This window comes from Varanus komodoensis, unplaced genomic scaffold, assembly GCF_004798865.1.
Source record: "Varanus komodoensis strain SLA01 unplaced genomic scaffold, ASM479886v1 scaffold3, whole genome shotgun sequence".
In the NCBI taxonomy this organism is placed as follows: Eukaryota; Metazoa; Chordata; class Lepidosauria; order Squamata; family Varanidae; genus Varanus; species Varanus komodoensis.
Genome location: NW_025335761.1, coordinates 23,150,928 through 23,164,129, shown reverse-complemented (window position 1 = coordinate 23,164,129; position 13,202 = coordinate 23,150,928). Strand labels below are relative to the sequence as shown.

General features: G+C 38.8%; 1 protein-coding gene and 1 long non-coding RNA gene across 3 annotated transcripts in view; one reads left to right on the top strand and one right to left on the bottom strand.

Annotated features, from left to right (window-relative positions):
- RYR3 (ryanodine receptor 3) overlaps positions 1-13,202 on the top strand; it is a 397,078-nt gene that overhangs the window by 373,584 nt on the left and 10,292 nt on the right. The window contains exons 98-100 of the mRNA XM_044436195.1: positions 665-725; positions 3,847-3,993; positions 7,407-7,541. Coding sequence (XP_044292130.1) covers positions 665-725; positions 3,847-3,993; positions 7,407-7,541 — 343 coding nt within the window. The remainder of the gene's footprint in view (positions 1-664; positions 726-3,846; positions 3,994-7,406; positions 7,542-13,202) is intronic.
- Positions 359-12,948, bottom strand: LOC123026485. 2 transcript variants are annotated; one of them, XR_006415314.1, is made up of 3 exons: positions 6,341-12,948; positions 3,303-3,396; positions 359-420 (listed from the first exon to the last, which is right to left on the bottom strand). It is a non-coding gene; the product is annotated as an uncharacterized LOC123026485 (long non-coding RNA). The 2 variants fall into 2 exon arrangements; XR_006415313.1 differs by lacking the exon at positions 359-420 and having other exon boundaries at positions 1,578-3,396.

The window sequence follows — 13,202 nt, the reverse complement described above, 5'->3', positions numbered from 1 at the left end:
GATACATATATATCCTGCCTCCCCACCCACCCTGTAAGGAACCTGAGGTGGCTTACATATATTTAATCCTCAACAAAAACCCTATGAAGTATATATGATATTCAAACACATACCATTAGTATTAATTTGAAGTTCAGCTGGTAAGCAGATGACAGCCAGGATGTTGCAATGATCAGAATGCTGGACTTGACCAGGGGTATTCCGGATTCTAGTCCTTGCTCTGAGATGAAGCTTCCTGGTTGAGGCCCCATCGGTGAGGGTGTTCAAACATAGGCTGGACATGCACATGGTAGGCATGTTGTGGGTGGAGCCGGCTGGAGCTGGGGGTCAGACTAGATGGCCCAGGAGACCCCTTCTGACTTGCTCTGTTTCTATGTTTCCCTGAATGTCTTTGAGCCAGTCACTGACTCACCACCTAACCTATTTCACAGGTTTGTTGGGAGGATAAAATGGAGAGGAGCTTAGATATAACAAATTAATGAATAAATCTTCAGAGCTGAAATGTATACTCAGTACATCTCTGCATAAGTCTTAAAATATTTTATCATACATCAGTGCTTGGGGAAAAAACTATCAAAAATAAGTGTGAGAAAGAATGCTTGTGCTAAAATTAAATAATCAATTACAGCATTAATTAATTTCAAATTATTTTGTACTCTATTAGGTTAAGTTCTATTGATGCCAAGTACCATATCTGGAAGCTTGGTGTAGTTTTCACAGATAATGTAAGTATTTAGTACTTCCCTTGAAAAATCCTCTGCTTCCTTATTCTTATATCTGCTTCACACAGGGTATGTGGATAAGTAGGGAACAAGGCTTGAACTCGTGCATCCCCTCTGAGCAATGCATATGATTTTTAATGTGAATAGGGGCCCACATGTATAAATGCTTGTTAGTTTTAAATGTTCTGTCCCCTATTTTATCATTGTGGTTTATGCAAGCAGCTGTTTCACTAACAGCTGTAAGCTTCTTTAATGACCATTGTTCCTCATAAGCCTGAGGCCTGATCCTAGACATATCATAGACATCTTTACTCCTAGACTCACACTTAGACTTTATCACAGACTGCCCAGAACAGTTGTTCTAATCAAAAACTGTTCTAGGGAGTTTGTAATAGATTAAAAAATGTGAAGCATCAAAGGGCTCTGAAGAAAAGTGGCAGTATATATTGCAAGCAAAGGAAAAGGTGAATGTTCTTGCAATGGAGCTTTGGATAAAAGTGGGAGAACTGAGGTGTAAAACACACCTGAGAAGGCAGCAGTAGTCAAGGTAGAAAGTGACCAGAGCATTAGTCAGCTTTATTACTTGAGGGGATCAAGGCACATTTTTGTAAGATGGTGCTGGAGAAGTTACACAACAGTTGACTGAATATGGGGACCAAAGACTAGAGGAAGCTCAAGGACAAACTCAAGGCAGTTTGCTTATCCAACAGGGTGAATGGTGTTATCATCAAGAGACAGAAAGAGAGCAAATGAAAAAAGGGAGAGCTGGAAAGAAAGATAATTTGGTCATTCATAGACATGCTGATTTAGAGATAATAATCAGAGAAACAAAGCTGTCTGACTAGATGGAAGGTGGAAAGGTCTGAAATTAAATGGTACAGTTGGATGTCATCAGCATATCTGTAGTACTGAAGGATGGAATTTGATGAGGTCACGCAAGTGGAGAAAATAAAAGGAAACCCAGAACAGAATGCCAAGGTGTCACAGACCAGGGTGTGGGCAGCTAGGTCAGATCAGAGCACCAGGACCCAGACAACCAGTACACTACAAAGGCCTATTCCAAATTGCAGTCAAGCAGTCCAGAGGTCAAGGCCAGTAACAGAAGTACAAGGTAAGTCAGTCCAAATAGCAAAGAATAGTCAAAGCTGGTCAGGAGTTGAAAGCCAGAGAGACAAGCCGAGAAGTAGAGACCTGAGATTGGAGCAGAAGGTAGAACAGGTAAAGACTGGGAAGCCAGGCAAGGTCCAGAAGCAGAGGCAGGAGCAATGTGATAGGCAGAATCCCTCCCCTCTTCAAAAAAACCCTAAACACAGCTAAGTCCAACAACATCAAAGACCTTTGCTACTGAAGCCACATCTGGAGGGAAGAGCCGGTTCTTATATAGCTATTCCCTCAGGGCTCCCAGGTGGTGCTCCTAACAGCCCAGGTGGCCACGACTGACTGTGGGCCCAGTTCTACAAACACCAGGGTTGCTATTCTTGTCTCTGGCCAGAAGATGGAGTCCTAACGCTTCCTCAGAAGCTCACACATGGGAGGGGAAAGACTGATGGAGGAGATCCATTAGTGGAAAGTCCACAGAAGTTATCTGTGATTGAGATAGCTACCTACAAAGAGTTATAGAAGTCTAAGGCTTACAGAAGAAACCGCAGTCAACCATACCAAAGGAAGGAGAAAAGGTCAAGAAGAAGGAAAAGGTAGGAGATGTTAAGATTTGGCAGGGAGCTTGTTACCAAGGTCAATTTAACTGAAGTGCAGAAGATAGAACATGGACTGAAATGTGGCAAGAGTGAACATGATAAAGAGGATGCTAGGCAGCATTTAAAGGAAAAGAAAGATTGGCCCTATTAGAGAGTGGGAATGGGTCAAGGGTATTTGTATTCTCTGGTATTTGTATTCTGTGTTTGTTTTTTGAGAATAGGGGAAATAAGCTATGTTTTAGCACATTAGGGATAGGTCAATGATGTGGTTCTCCAGCACTTTACTGAATGAATATTAAATCGTGATGAATCAAAGGAGAAATGAGTCATTGGAAGCATTGCAGTGATCAATCCATTTCAACTTCTGCAATTTGTTTTATATTTCGTCACTTTTAAGTAGATATTTGATTATCACGTGTCATTTTATTGGTTTTCTGTTTAATCTTGTCTAATACATTTTCTTGACCATTTCAATCTTGAGACCCTCTAGCTATGTTAAATGGCCCTATATTAACTTTTAAATTATTCAGCAAGTAATTTCCAATTTGTTTTCACATTGTTTCATCTGTGAGATAACAGCTTGGAGTTACTACCATCTAAAGCAACCATGATTAAACACATGTATAAATTGAAGGAATAGAACAGCAATATTTAAATGTAGCAAATTGGATCCAGAGATGTACTTCTTGTGAGTAAAAGGCCTCTTCCATTCAGGGAAGATCATTTTCTGACATACTGCACAATTCTGCTGCAAGAAAACTGAACTGTATTCCAGATGTATGCCTCATCTTGCACAGAGATTGTGCAATGCCTTCTGAAGAAAGCTTAAATGATTAGCTTAAATGCTTAAATGACTGCACTCTTGAACAAGGGTCCACAGTACCTTCAGCTTGCTGTTGCACAACCATTCATAGAACAGAACCACCACTGACAGGATATCTTCCACTAGCACATCTCTGGATCAAACCTGAAAAATACTAACATTCAGATGATGAGTGCAATGCTCAAGCTCACTATGATTGCAAGCTACAAACAACTTCTTATAGAAATAATCTTCCTAGGGAGAATTTGTGTTGTTGTTGTGATGTGCCATAAGCTCACCTCTGACTTATGGCAACCTTATGAATGACAGTGCTCCAAAATGTCCTATATATGACAGCTCTTGTGAATTCCAGGCAGTGGTTTCCTTTATGGATCCAATCCATATCATATTTAGTCTTCCTTTTCTTCTTCTTGGAGACCATTATATCGACTTCATAGTTGAGGTTTTAACTCAGGTATTAAGTATTTGTGGTTAACTGCTATATAGAGAATTTGTGTACACTGGTACAAAATAGTTTTATAAATTTTAATAATAAAAATTCTCACAAAATTGGAATAGAAAAGATATTATTCCATTGATCCCTGACATTTCATGTTTTGTTTAGTCTTTCCTGTACTTAGCTTGGTACACAACTATGTCCATCCTTGGCCACTACAACAACTTCTTCTTTGCTGCTCACTTACTGGATATTGCTATGGGTTTTAAGACCTTACGTACTATCTTGTCTTCTGTAACCCACAATGGCAAACAGGTGAGTTCCTGATAATAGAATGCATGTCCGTAAAATAAATTCTGCTAGTGAAAAATGAAATGTCTAATAATCAGTTGGAATTCCATTTGCTTAAATTGTAACAACAGTAATGTCATATGATAATATATAAATATATATTATATGATAATATATAAAGACTGATGATAAAATGCAGTAAATGGTAGTCATATTTGATAAATGCTATATAGCTGGCTTCCTCAACATGGTGTCCTCCAGTTATTTTGGACTCCATCAGCACCTGTCAGCATGGTCAATGGTTAGGAATACTGGGAGTTGTAGCCTGAAACGTTTGGAAGGCACCAATGAGGGGAAGCCTGCTATGTGTTGTGGTATCTTTTCAAAGTGCAGGAAGAAGAATCAAACACCTGAGAGAAAATTGAAAACCAGCTCTTAAATGCTGTTTTTAAAAATGTTTTTGTTTTTTAATGAAGGAACGTTCAGAGATTTCAATAGATTAATTACATGAGTCATTACTTAGAATAGTAGAGTTGGAAGGGTTTTATAAGACCACTCAATGGTGACTCAGAGTTAAAGCATCCCCAAAAGATGGCTGTCCAACTGCTGTACTGTTCTAACAGTCAGGAAGTTTTCCTGATGTTAACTTTTGGAATGCACTTTCATGTAACTTGAGCCCATTATTCTGTGTCCTGCACTCTAATTGAGAAGAGATCCTGGTTGTCCTCTCTGTGAAAGTGTTTAATGTATTTGAAAAGTTCAATCATATGTCCCCTCAGTCTTCTATGGACTAAACATGCTCAGTTCTTTCAATCTGTCCTCAATCTTTGTAACAGATCCCTGGCCCACTCAATACCCTCCAGTTTGTCTACCTCCTTCTTGTGCTGTCTAGAACTGGATGCAATAGTCAAGATGGATTTTAACTGATGCTGAATAGAGGGTGTTCAGTACCTCACATGATTTAGAGGCTCTACTTCTGTTAACACAATCCAAAATAGCATTTGTTCTTTTTGCATCCTCATAGCTTCATTGGCTTATACTCAGCTTTTGTTTCTTAATCATCTTAATATTAATATTTTGTTTCTTAATATTTCTTTTAGAAATTAATATTTCTAAAAGAAGACACTGTATCTTAAGTTAAACACTTAGAAGGAATCCTCCATTTCTGATTAAATTCCTAAAGCATTTACTGTTCAAACAGCATCCACTTTCTTCCAGTCCTATTCTAGACTCATGAAAAGCTCCAGACATTTTCTCCCTCTCAAAAGAGCAACAATTTTCATACTGAATGCAAACTTGAAGTGCGGCACTACAGCTTTGGTCCCAGTGATCCTACCTTAGCTACCATTCTATTTCATATACCAAAGACTCTACAACAAATTTCAGAGTATATGCCTTATCTTTCTAAGGTTTGGTTTTTTCCTTATTTTTTCTTGAAGAAACAGGACTATTACCAATTTTTATCTGTTCTGGCTTCTCTCCCATGCTTTGTCAAGCAGCAGTATTTCATTGCAATCGCTCACTTATGCATGTTGTCAACACTTAACCTTTTTATGCAAATGAAATCATTTATTTCAAGATCTTATATTTCCATAACAATATAACAAACACATTCCTAATTGTATACGGATTAGTGTTACTATTTTCACAGTTCATTGTAGTATAGACAAGTGCTCACAAAAGCAATGGGTCCCCCCGTGCCCCCAACTTAAGGCTTATCAAGGGAGGAGGGATGGCTATGCCGCTACCATGTTGTCTTTTGTTTGTTTGGCTGTTATGTGGTGAAATACATAAAGGAGCAATGATTAAGTGTGCAACCAGTAGATAGGCAGTTGTTTGATGCATCAGAAGACAACTTTATGGAAGCACCCATTACTTTTTGCTTTTACGGAAGCTGAATCTTCCATGTGGGCTTTGCCTTCTCTGCAGCCTTGCCTGCAAGGATCTTGTGTTCTGTTTTGGTACCTCCACCTGTCTTGCTTTCTTAAGAGCCAAACTCCCAGTACCATGGTGGCTTCTTCAGGCTCACTTTCTGCATTAGTTGAACTGATATCACCAAATCTCTCCCAGAACTTGGCCCTTCTCATTATTATTATTATTATTATTATTATTATTATAACATTTCTATGCCGCCCCTTGCCGAAACCTCGGGGCGGCTTACAACATGATAAAATACATTGAAATACAATAGTACATAATAAATTACCATTAAATATAAAAATACAAAAAATACATTGATTTACAAATATAAAATTAAAATTATCAGTATAAAATAAAAATATAGGGGGAGAAAGAGAAGGAAGAAGAAGTTGCCCTGGCCAGATCATATGTTTTAACAATTGAAATGATGTTTAAATAAAAAGGTCTTTACCTGGCGCCGAAAAACCAGTAACGACGGTGCCAGGCGGACCTCTTTGGGGAGTGAATTCCATAGGTTGGGCGCCACCGCAGGAAAGCCCTCCTCCGGGTACTTTAGACCTGACTACAGGGGCATAACAGACTTTAATGTTAGAACTGAATTTAAGATTGGTATTAAAACATGCCCAAGGTTTTAACTTCAAGCACATTTTCTTCTCAATGACACTAAGCACTGCCTAGGCATTTTGCTTCTGAGGCCACTGGCCAATGGACTATGGATGTTTCATTTTATATCTGTCTTCAGAGCAGATGGTTACATCACCATTAGCTATGAAGAGCAAGTAGTATAGCAGAAGTAACCTGTCACCTATTAACAAGTAAACTGTTTTTCAGTTTATTCAATCCAGAATGTTTAGGTTACATAATTCTCTGTATAAGATGCTCCACTAGGGTCCTGGAAGCAGCCTCTGCCTTTCCTTGATGCGAAGTAAGTTTCTGGGCCTTGAGATAGGTAAAAATACATGGAAAAACTGGACAATTTGTAAGCCTATTAAATACATCTTTACAAAGGTTCAGTCCCTTTGGGGTTGGCAGTGGGATGCTATAATGATATTGTGTGGAGAAAACTGCCCCATATGGGGAGTCACTCCACATTAACAACTTGCTAAATGATGGCCAGAACCGAACGTGTGTAAAATAAAATGGCTGAAAGCCAGTCAAAGCAGCAGATATAATCTCTAACTTCAAGTTTTGCTTGTCTTACTACATGTTAACCACATAGAATTCAAAATATTCCAATCCTGCTATTTTAGGAAATCATAATTTTCCACATCTTAATGGCTTATGATTCTAGCTGATACTTATATATAGCAATAGAGTTTTCAGCCTTCCCTGTATGTGTAGCCTATCATCTGATCTACTACCTAGTATTTTATGTATTGTTCTTCATTTTTATGTTTTTGTGGATTGGGTGTACTTCTTTGAAATCTTTTTATGTAAGCAATTTATTAATACTAATAAATTAAAAATTAATAAATACTGTCTCCCCACCCCCTATGTTTTATTTTACATACTTACAGCTTGTATTGACCGTTGGACTCTTAGCAGTAGTGGTATACCTTTACACTGTTGTAGCATTCAACTTTTTCCGCAAATTTTATAACAAGAGTGAAGATGAGGATGAGCCTGACATGAAGTGTGATGACATGATGACTGTAAGTATGAATTTTTCAATTTTAAATGCCACTAAGCCTAGGATCATGTTTAGGATTGTGCCCTGAAAAAGTAAAATGAAGTCTCTGTTATGCAGTAATTACTGAATACTGATATTCTAGGCACATTATTTATGTATTATATTTCTTAAACTTATATTTATATGTTACCCTATAGCCCAAAGGGCTCTCTGATTGGCTTACTATTTTAAAAAAAAGAACAACCAATGATAAAACAATAGAGCAACAAAATCAACAAAAATAAAATGTGATATTTATGCAGGAAAACATAACAAGTGAACAACAAGAGGATAACAGAGTAAAAACCAATTGACTACTAAAAGAACATGTTAAATAGTAAGGTCTTAACCTGGCAGCAAAAGACAATTAATGAGGATGTCAACTACACTTCCTTAGGGAGAGCATTCCATAAGTGGGGTGCAATCACAGAGAAGATTCTCCTAGCTGTTTCCTCCCTCACTTCATTAAGTAGTAGCTCTCGGAGAAGGACCTCCAATGAAGGTCTTAGTGGTCTGGTAGGGCTATATGGAGTCAGGAGATATACGGAGACACATTTAAACCATATTAATAGGAATATTACATCTGCTCATTTGTCATCTATACATAGACACTTTAATCAAACAAGGCATGGCCCTGTGGTAAATACTATGTTTTAAATATAACACCAACATCAATAGTTATAGTAATAGTAATTTAACAACAACAACAATAAACTAAATATTAAGCTTGAAATTGAATCTACAGCATAATATAATAATATTATTATTGAATAGTATATGGGAAAGTGGCAGGGTGAACAAAAGTGAAGCATCTGAGTTCCCCTTTTTTTCTCTGATGGAAGGAGAAAAGGGGACTCAGCTCATTCACCCATCCTGCTTTCTCCCCCTGTTATATTAAGCAGAAGTAGGCTTGTGCTAACCCTAACTCTGTATGTAAGAAGAGTGGCTGCTTTCACTGGCACAGGTAACCCCTTATTCCTCCCACTGCTGTATCCAATCTGAAGAATGCTCTCGGATTTTGTTGGTTCACCCCAGAAAAACTCTGGATTCAGATTTAGTCAAAAGTTAGAACAGTCCCATTGAAATTAATGAAACCTAATTTAGCCATTTCTAACTTCAGTCCCATTTATTTCAATGGGTATACTTGAAATATGATTACATCTGAATTCAGCCCAGTTAAGATCAGACTATTTCATTTTCTGTAAGCCCGTGACTCCACCACCACCTCTAAAAGTAAGGCCAGTAAGAACAAATAAGAATGTATAGTTTCTAATTAATTAATTAATTTGAATACCACCCAATAGCAGATGCTCTCCAAGAGGTCTCCCTCTCACACTCTCTGTTTAGTTAAAAGTCTGAACTATATGTTTCTTCAGCTCCCATCTAAAATAAAGCAGTGATAGCTGAACTTAACAACTAAGGCAATAATTCCAACAACATGTGAATGTTGAGCCTTTGTCAAGATTTTTCATTAGCTGAAGTTTTTAAACCAGAAAGTCCCATGCAAAGTGCAACAATCTTGTATGGGTGTAATCAGTGCACACGGAATGCCTGTTTACATATGCCTACTTTTTAAATTGAGTTGCTGGGATTAAATTAGGATTTGATTTCAATATATTTTTAATGAGCATATGTTTAAATTAAAAGGCCAGAGTTTGACATAATGGGAAATATCCAATACTGCCCATTTTCTAGCACTAGTGCCAAGAAGAGATTAAGTTCATTGTATCTCAGTAGTTTGCCATTATACACAGTTAAAACTCTATTAATATACCCCCAGAAGGTATATAGTACTCATTATCTTGTTTGAATTTCATCATTCACATCTGTAAACCATAGACAAGAAATTTAGGTGTTTTAAAAGATGTATTTGTCAGCGTTAGACAAAAAGCTACAAACTTTTATGAAATATGAGCTTCAACAATTATTTTAACAATGGATGAGTAGATTTAGGTTTAAGATAATTATAAATAGAGCATTGTAGGAGTACATGAACAATATTTTCTGCTGATGCAAAATTGCAACCACATACTGTATCCTTCTTAGAAACTCTTTTATGACTACCCACCCAATCTACCAAAAGGAAGTACATTTCATTTTGTCCTAGTAAGGGCTACCCTCATTTTAATATTTGGCAAGTCAACCAAATATTTTGGAAGAGATAGGTATGAAGAATAAAGGAAAAATAAAAGCTGTTATAATGACAGGCCTTAATCCAAGGTTCCTAAAATTAGAATCCTTAAGCTTTTGGAGCAGTATCACTTTAGCTCTTATCATATTATGAGCTAAAAGAAAGCAGATAGAGAATCCCAAGCTCAGCACATATATTTTTTGCTTCCATTAATTCGGGCCCATCTCTTCAAATAATTCCAGAATAAACTCTGAGACTTGCTTAAACATTATTTGTAACCAAAATAGCAAGGCTTATCTAAGAACTTAAGCTTTAATAGTTATTCCACCAAGTTCTGCATGAACCAATTCTAGTTTTATAGAGGCAGACATGCCAAAAGTCTATGCAGAAATTTATTTGACCACTTTCTAATGATTCTAAATAGGTCCTAGCCCACAATGGACTCCAGCTCCAGTCTTATGCAAGTCCAGAATGGTCTGCACCAGATTACCCGCTTTTGTATGATAAAAGCCTAACCATCCATTTAATGTCCTACCAGTTAACAAGGTGCTTGACTGTACTGATAAAGACCATGCTCCTGGTCCAGTGGAAGACCCACATCAAAATACTTAAAGGAGGATACTTGGTCCAGTTTATTTCCATTAAGTGCCCATTTAAGATTTTTCTTAGATTTACCAAATATCATTTTGTATAATTAACAGAAAAAAGTTCATTCCTTACAAAATAAGCGGAACTGGTTCATCAATCTTTGTAAGTTCTGTTGGGTGTAGGAAATTAAGGTAGCATCATCCACATAAAGAAGGACCAAATATTTCTGATTACCCACTTTAACTGTAAAATAACAGTGGCCTCTTCAGGACTCTACTAGATAATTTTAAAATAAATTACAAAGAAGCTGGACAAGTAAACTGCTTGTCTTAATCTTCTTGGAACTGGTACAGAGTCAATAAATGTCTTCCATCAATTCTAATGTGCAAGGATGTCCCAAAATACAAAGACATTATGCAGTTTAAGAGCTGTGAGTCAGTGCTCATAGATTTTAATTTTCTCCAGAGCTGGTCATGAGAAATAGAATCAAAAGCAGCTTTGAGATCAATCAAATCTATATAAATCTGTTTTACAGTTTCAACCAAATATTTATCAATAATATGATTCAACATAAAATGGTTATCTAGAGTTGAGTGATGTATACGAAACCAGTTGTATTGGAGAAAAGCAAGGTAAAATTTTCTACCAAATCCTCCAATTTTTCTAAAATAAATTGAGCAAAAATATTCTGTGGACCATCTAATAATTGCCCTATAATTTGTCAGATCATTCCTGGGCTATACATAATAGGGACCTAGTGCTTCCTGATGAAACTGCAAACATTAATTCTTTTTTGTGGTCTCTGTGAATCACACATATGGGCTCTGTGCCTGCATGGGGCCTGTTGTCAGAGAAATTTTCTAGCTAAGCATTTTGGCAGGAGCCCTGCCCCCTTCCCCCATGTGGTATGTAAAGGCGGAGCTCCTGCCATTTTCTCCAGGTCATTTTTTGACTGCCATGGGTGCCTCAGATTCATTCTATCCCTAGCTTTACCTAACAATTCAGAACCCTTTTACTCGACTTTACCTCATCAAAACGCTTCACTTTGCTTTAACTCTACCCTGTTTTACATAAGTATATAAAAAGCCCTCCTTTCAATTTCACCCTCATGTTCTCTGCTTACCATTAATGGTCTTTCTCTATAATCCCCGCTCTTTTTTCCCAATGGCATTCACAGAAGCATTTCAAAAGTATGTGAGCTCCTCCACAGTATGCCCTTCACAGATGGGCACTCACTCTGTCTCTTTTGCTTGGGTGAAGATCACAGAGTAGACTCTTGCCCACATTGCCAAGAAGGCATGAAAGAATTGGGCAGGTTACCTTTAGCAGGAGATGTGAACAAGAACACTTCAGGCTGCTGACACAGTGACCTCTGGCCCTCATGGGCAATTTCAAGCACTTGTCAACCATCAACAGCTGCTGGGGCTTTGCCAGCTGTGAAAATGAAGCCCAGGCCATCAACAACCAAAGAACATCCAAAAAGAGGTCCAAACACGGCCACAAAATGGGGACCATAAGTGGCACCAAAATGGCAGGGAAAAAAAGCCCACAGGAAAGCCAAAGAAAAAGGCTTAATGCCATTCACCCACATGGGACCAGTTCAGTCTGAGGTGCGACTGGTGAGCATGGACCGACTGTTTCACCAGCAAAACAAAAACAAAAAACCTAGGCACTTATTTTCAGAGGGAGAAATAGGAGATTCCCCATCAACAACACTGTGATCACCCAGAACAGCCCAAAAACAAGTCCCCAGACCATCCTACAAGGCAGTTTCCCTGGCAGTTTCTCATGGTTTTAGCCAATGCTCAGGTGGAACTCCAGTGCATACTTGGGGAAAGGAACCCCAATGGATGCCACCAATAGCACTGTATGGACATCAGCTATGGGAACTGAGATGGAGGAGATGCTATACCAATATTGGACTCTTTCCTCTTTTGCAAGAGGACCTGTGGGCTACCACACTATTGATCCCAGTGCCTGTGCAGCCACCATGCCCCATATCTCCAGTTTCTAGTGGCCAACATGGCAAGCACCATCACCCCAGATACCACCCTCTCCATCCAGCTGTTCCCCCTTTTCATTTATGCCAGCAGACTACCCATCATACTCTGACCAACAGATATATAAAGACCCAATGTCCGTGTCACCAGAGGACATGGTAACATCACAAGGCCTGGGATCCCCCTCCAAGGACTTAGGAAGATTCTCTGTGCAAGTCCTCTGTATGACAACATCTTTTGGATTGGAGATGCAACAGCTATCTGAGCCTCCGATAGATCTAATATATGACATTGTCTGGACAGAGGACACAATTTCAGCAGCCATTCCATTTGTGCCAGCCCTCCTTAATGTTATGAAGGATTATGGAAGGCTCCGACACAACAGTGGCCAACATCATGCCACCTTTAGAGTCTATACTGGGTCCATGTAGAAGGGATATCCTGTTCCTCTTGCACAATCTGTGCTCAAACTCGGTGATAGCGGAATCTGCCCAAGGTCAATCCCTTGGAGTTCCTAGCCAAATTTCTGGAGTCCCTAGCCAAATTTCTCCCTGAGAATGGAGTCCCTAGCCAAATGGAGTCCCTAGCCCCCTAGCTAAATTTCTCCCTGAGCAACAAAGGGAATTACAGTGGTACCTTGGCTCACGAACTGAATCTGTTCCAGGACTCTGGTTGTGACCCAAACTGGTCGTCAGCCAAGTTAAATTTCCCCATAAGTTTCAATGTAAATAAGGTTAATCCGTTCTGTAACCATTAAAAAAAAACAGAAAAATGCGAAGCGAAGTGACAAAGAACAACAAAGATCGTGGCCAATTCCCCCTCCCCACCCCGAGCACAAGCGTGGCCATCTCCCCTCCCCCACAGCATGACCGAGATCGCGCCTGTCATCCCTGCATGGGCCTGTCATCCCAGTGCATGGAGGGGG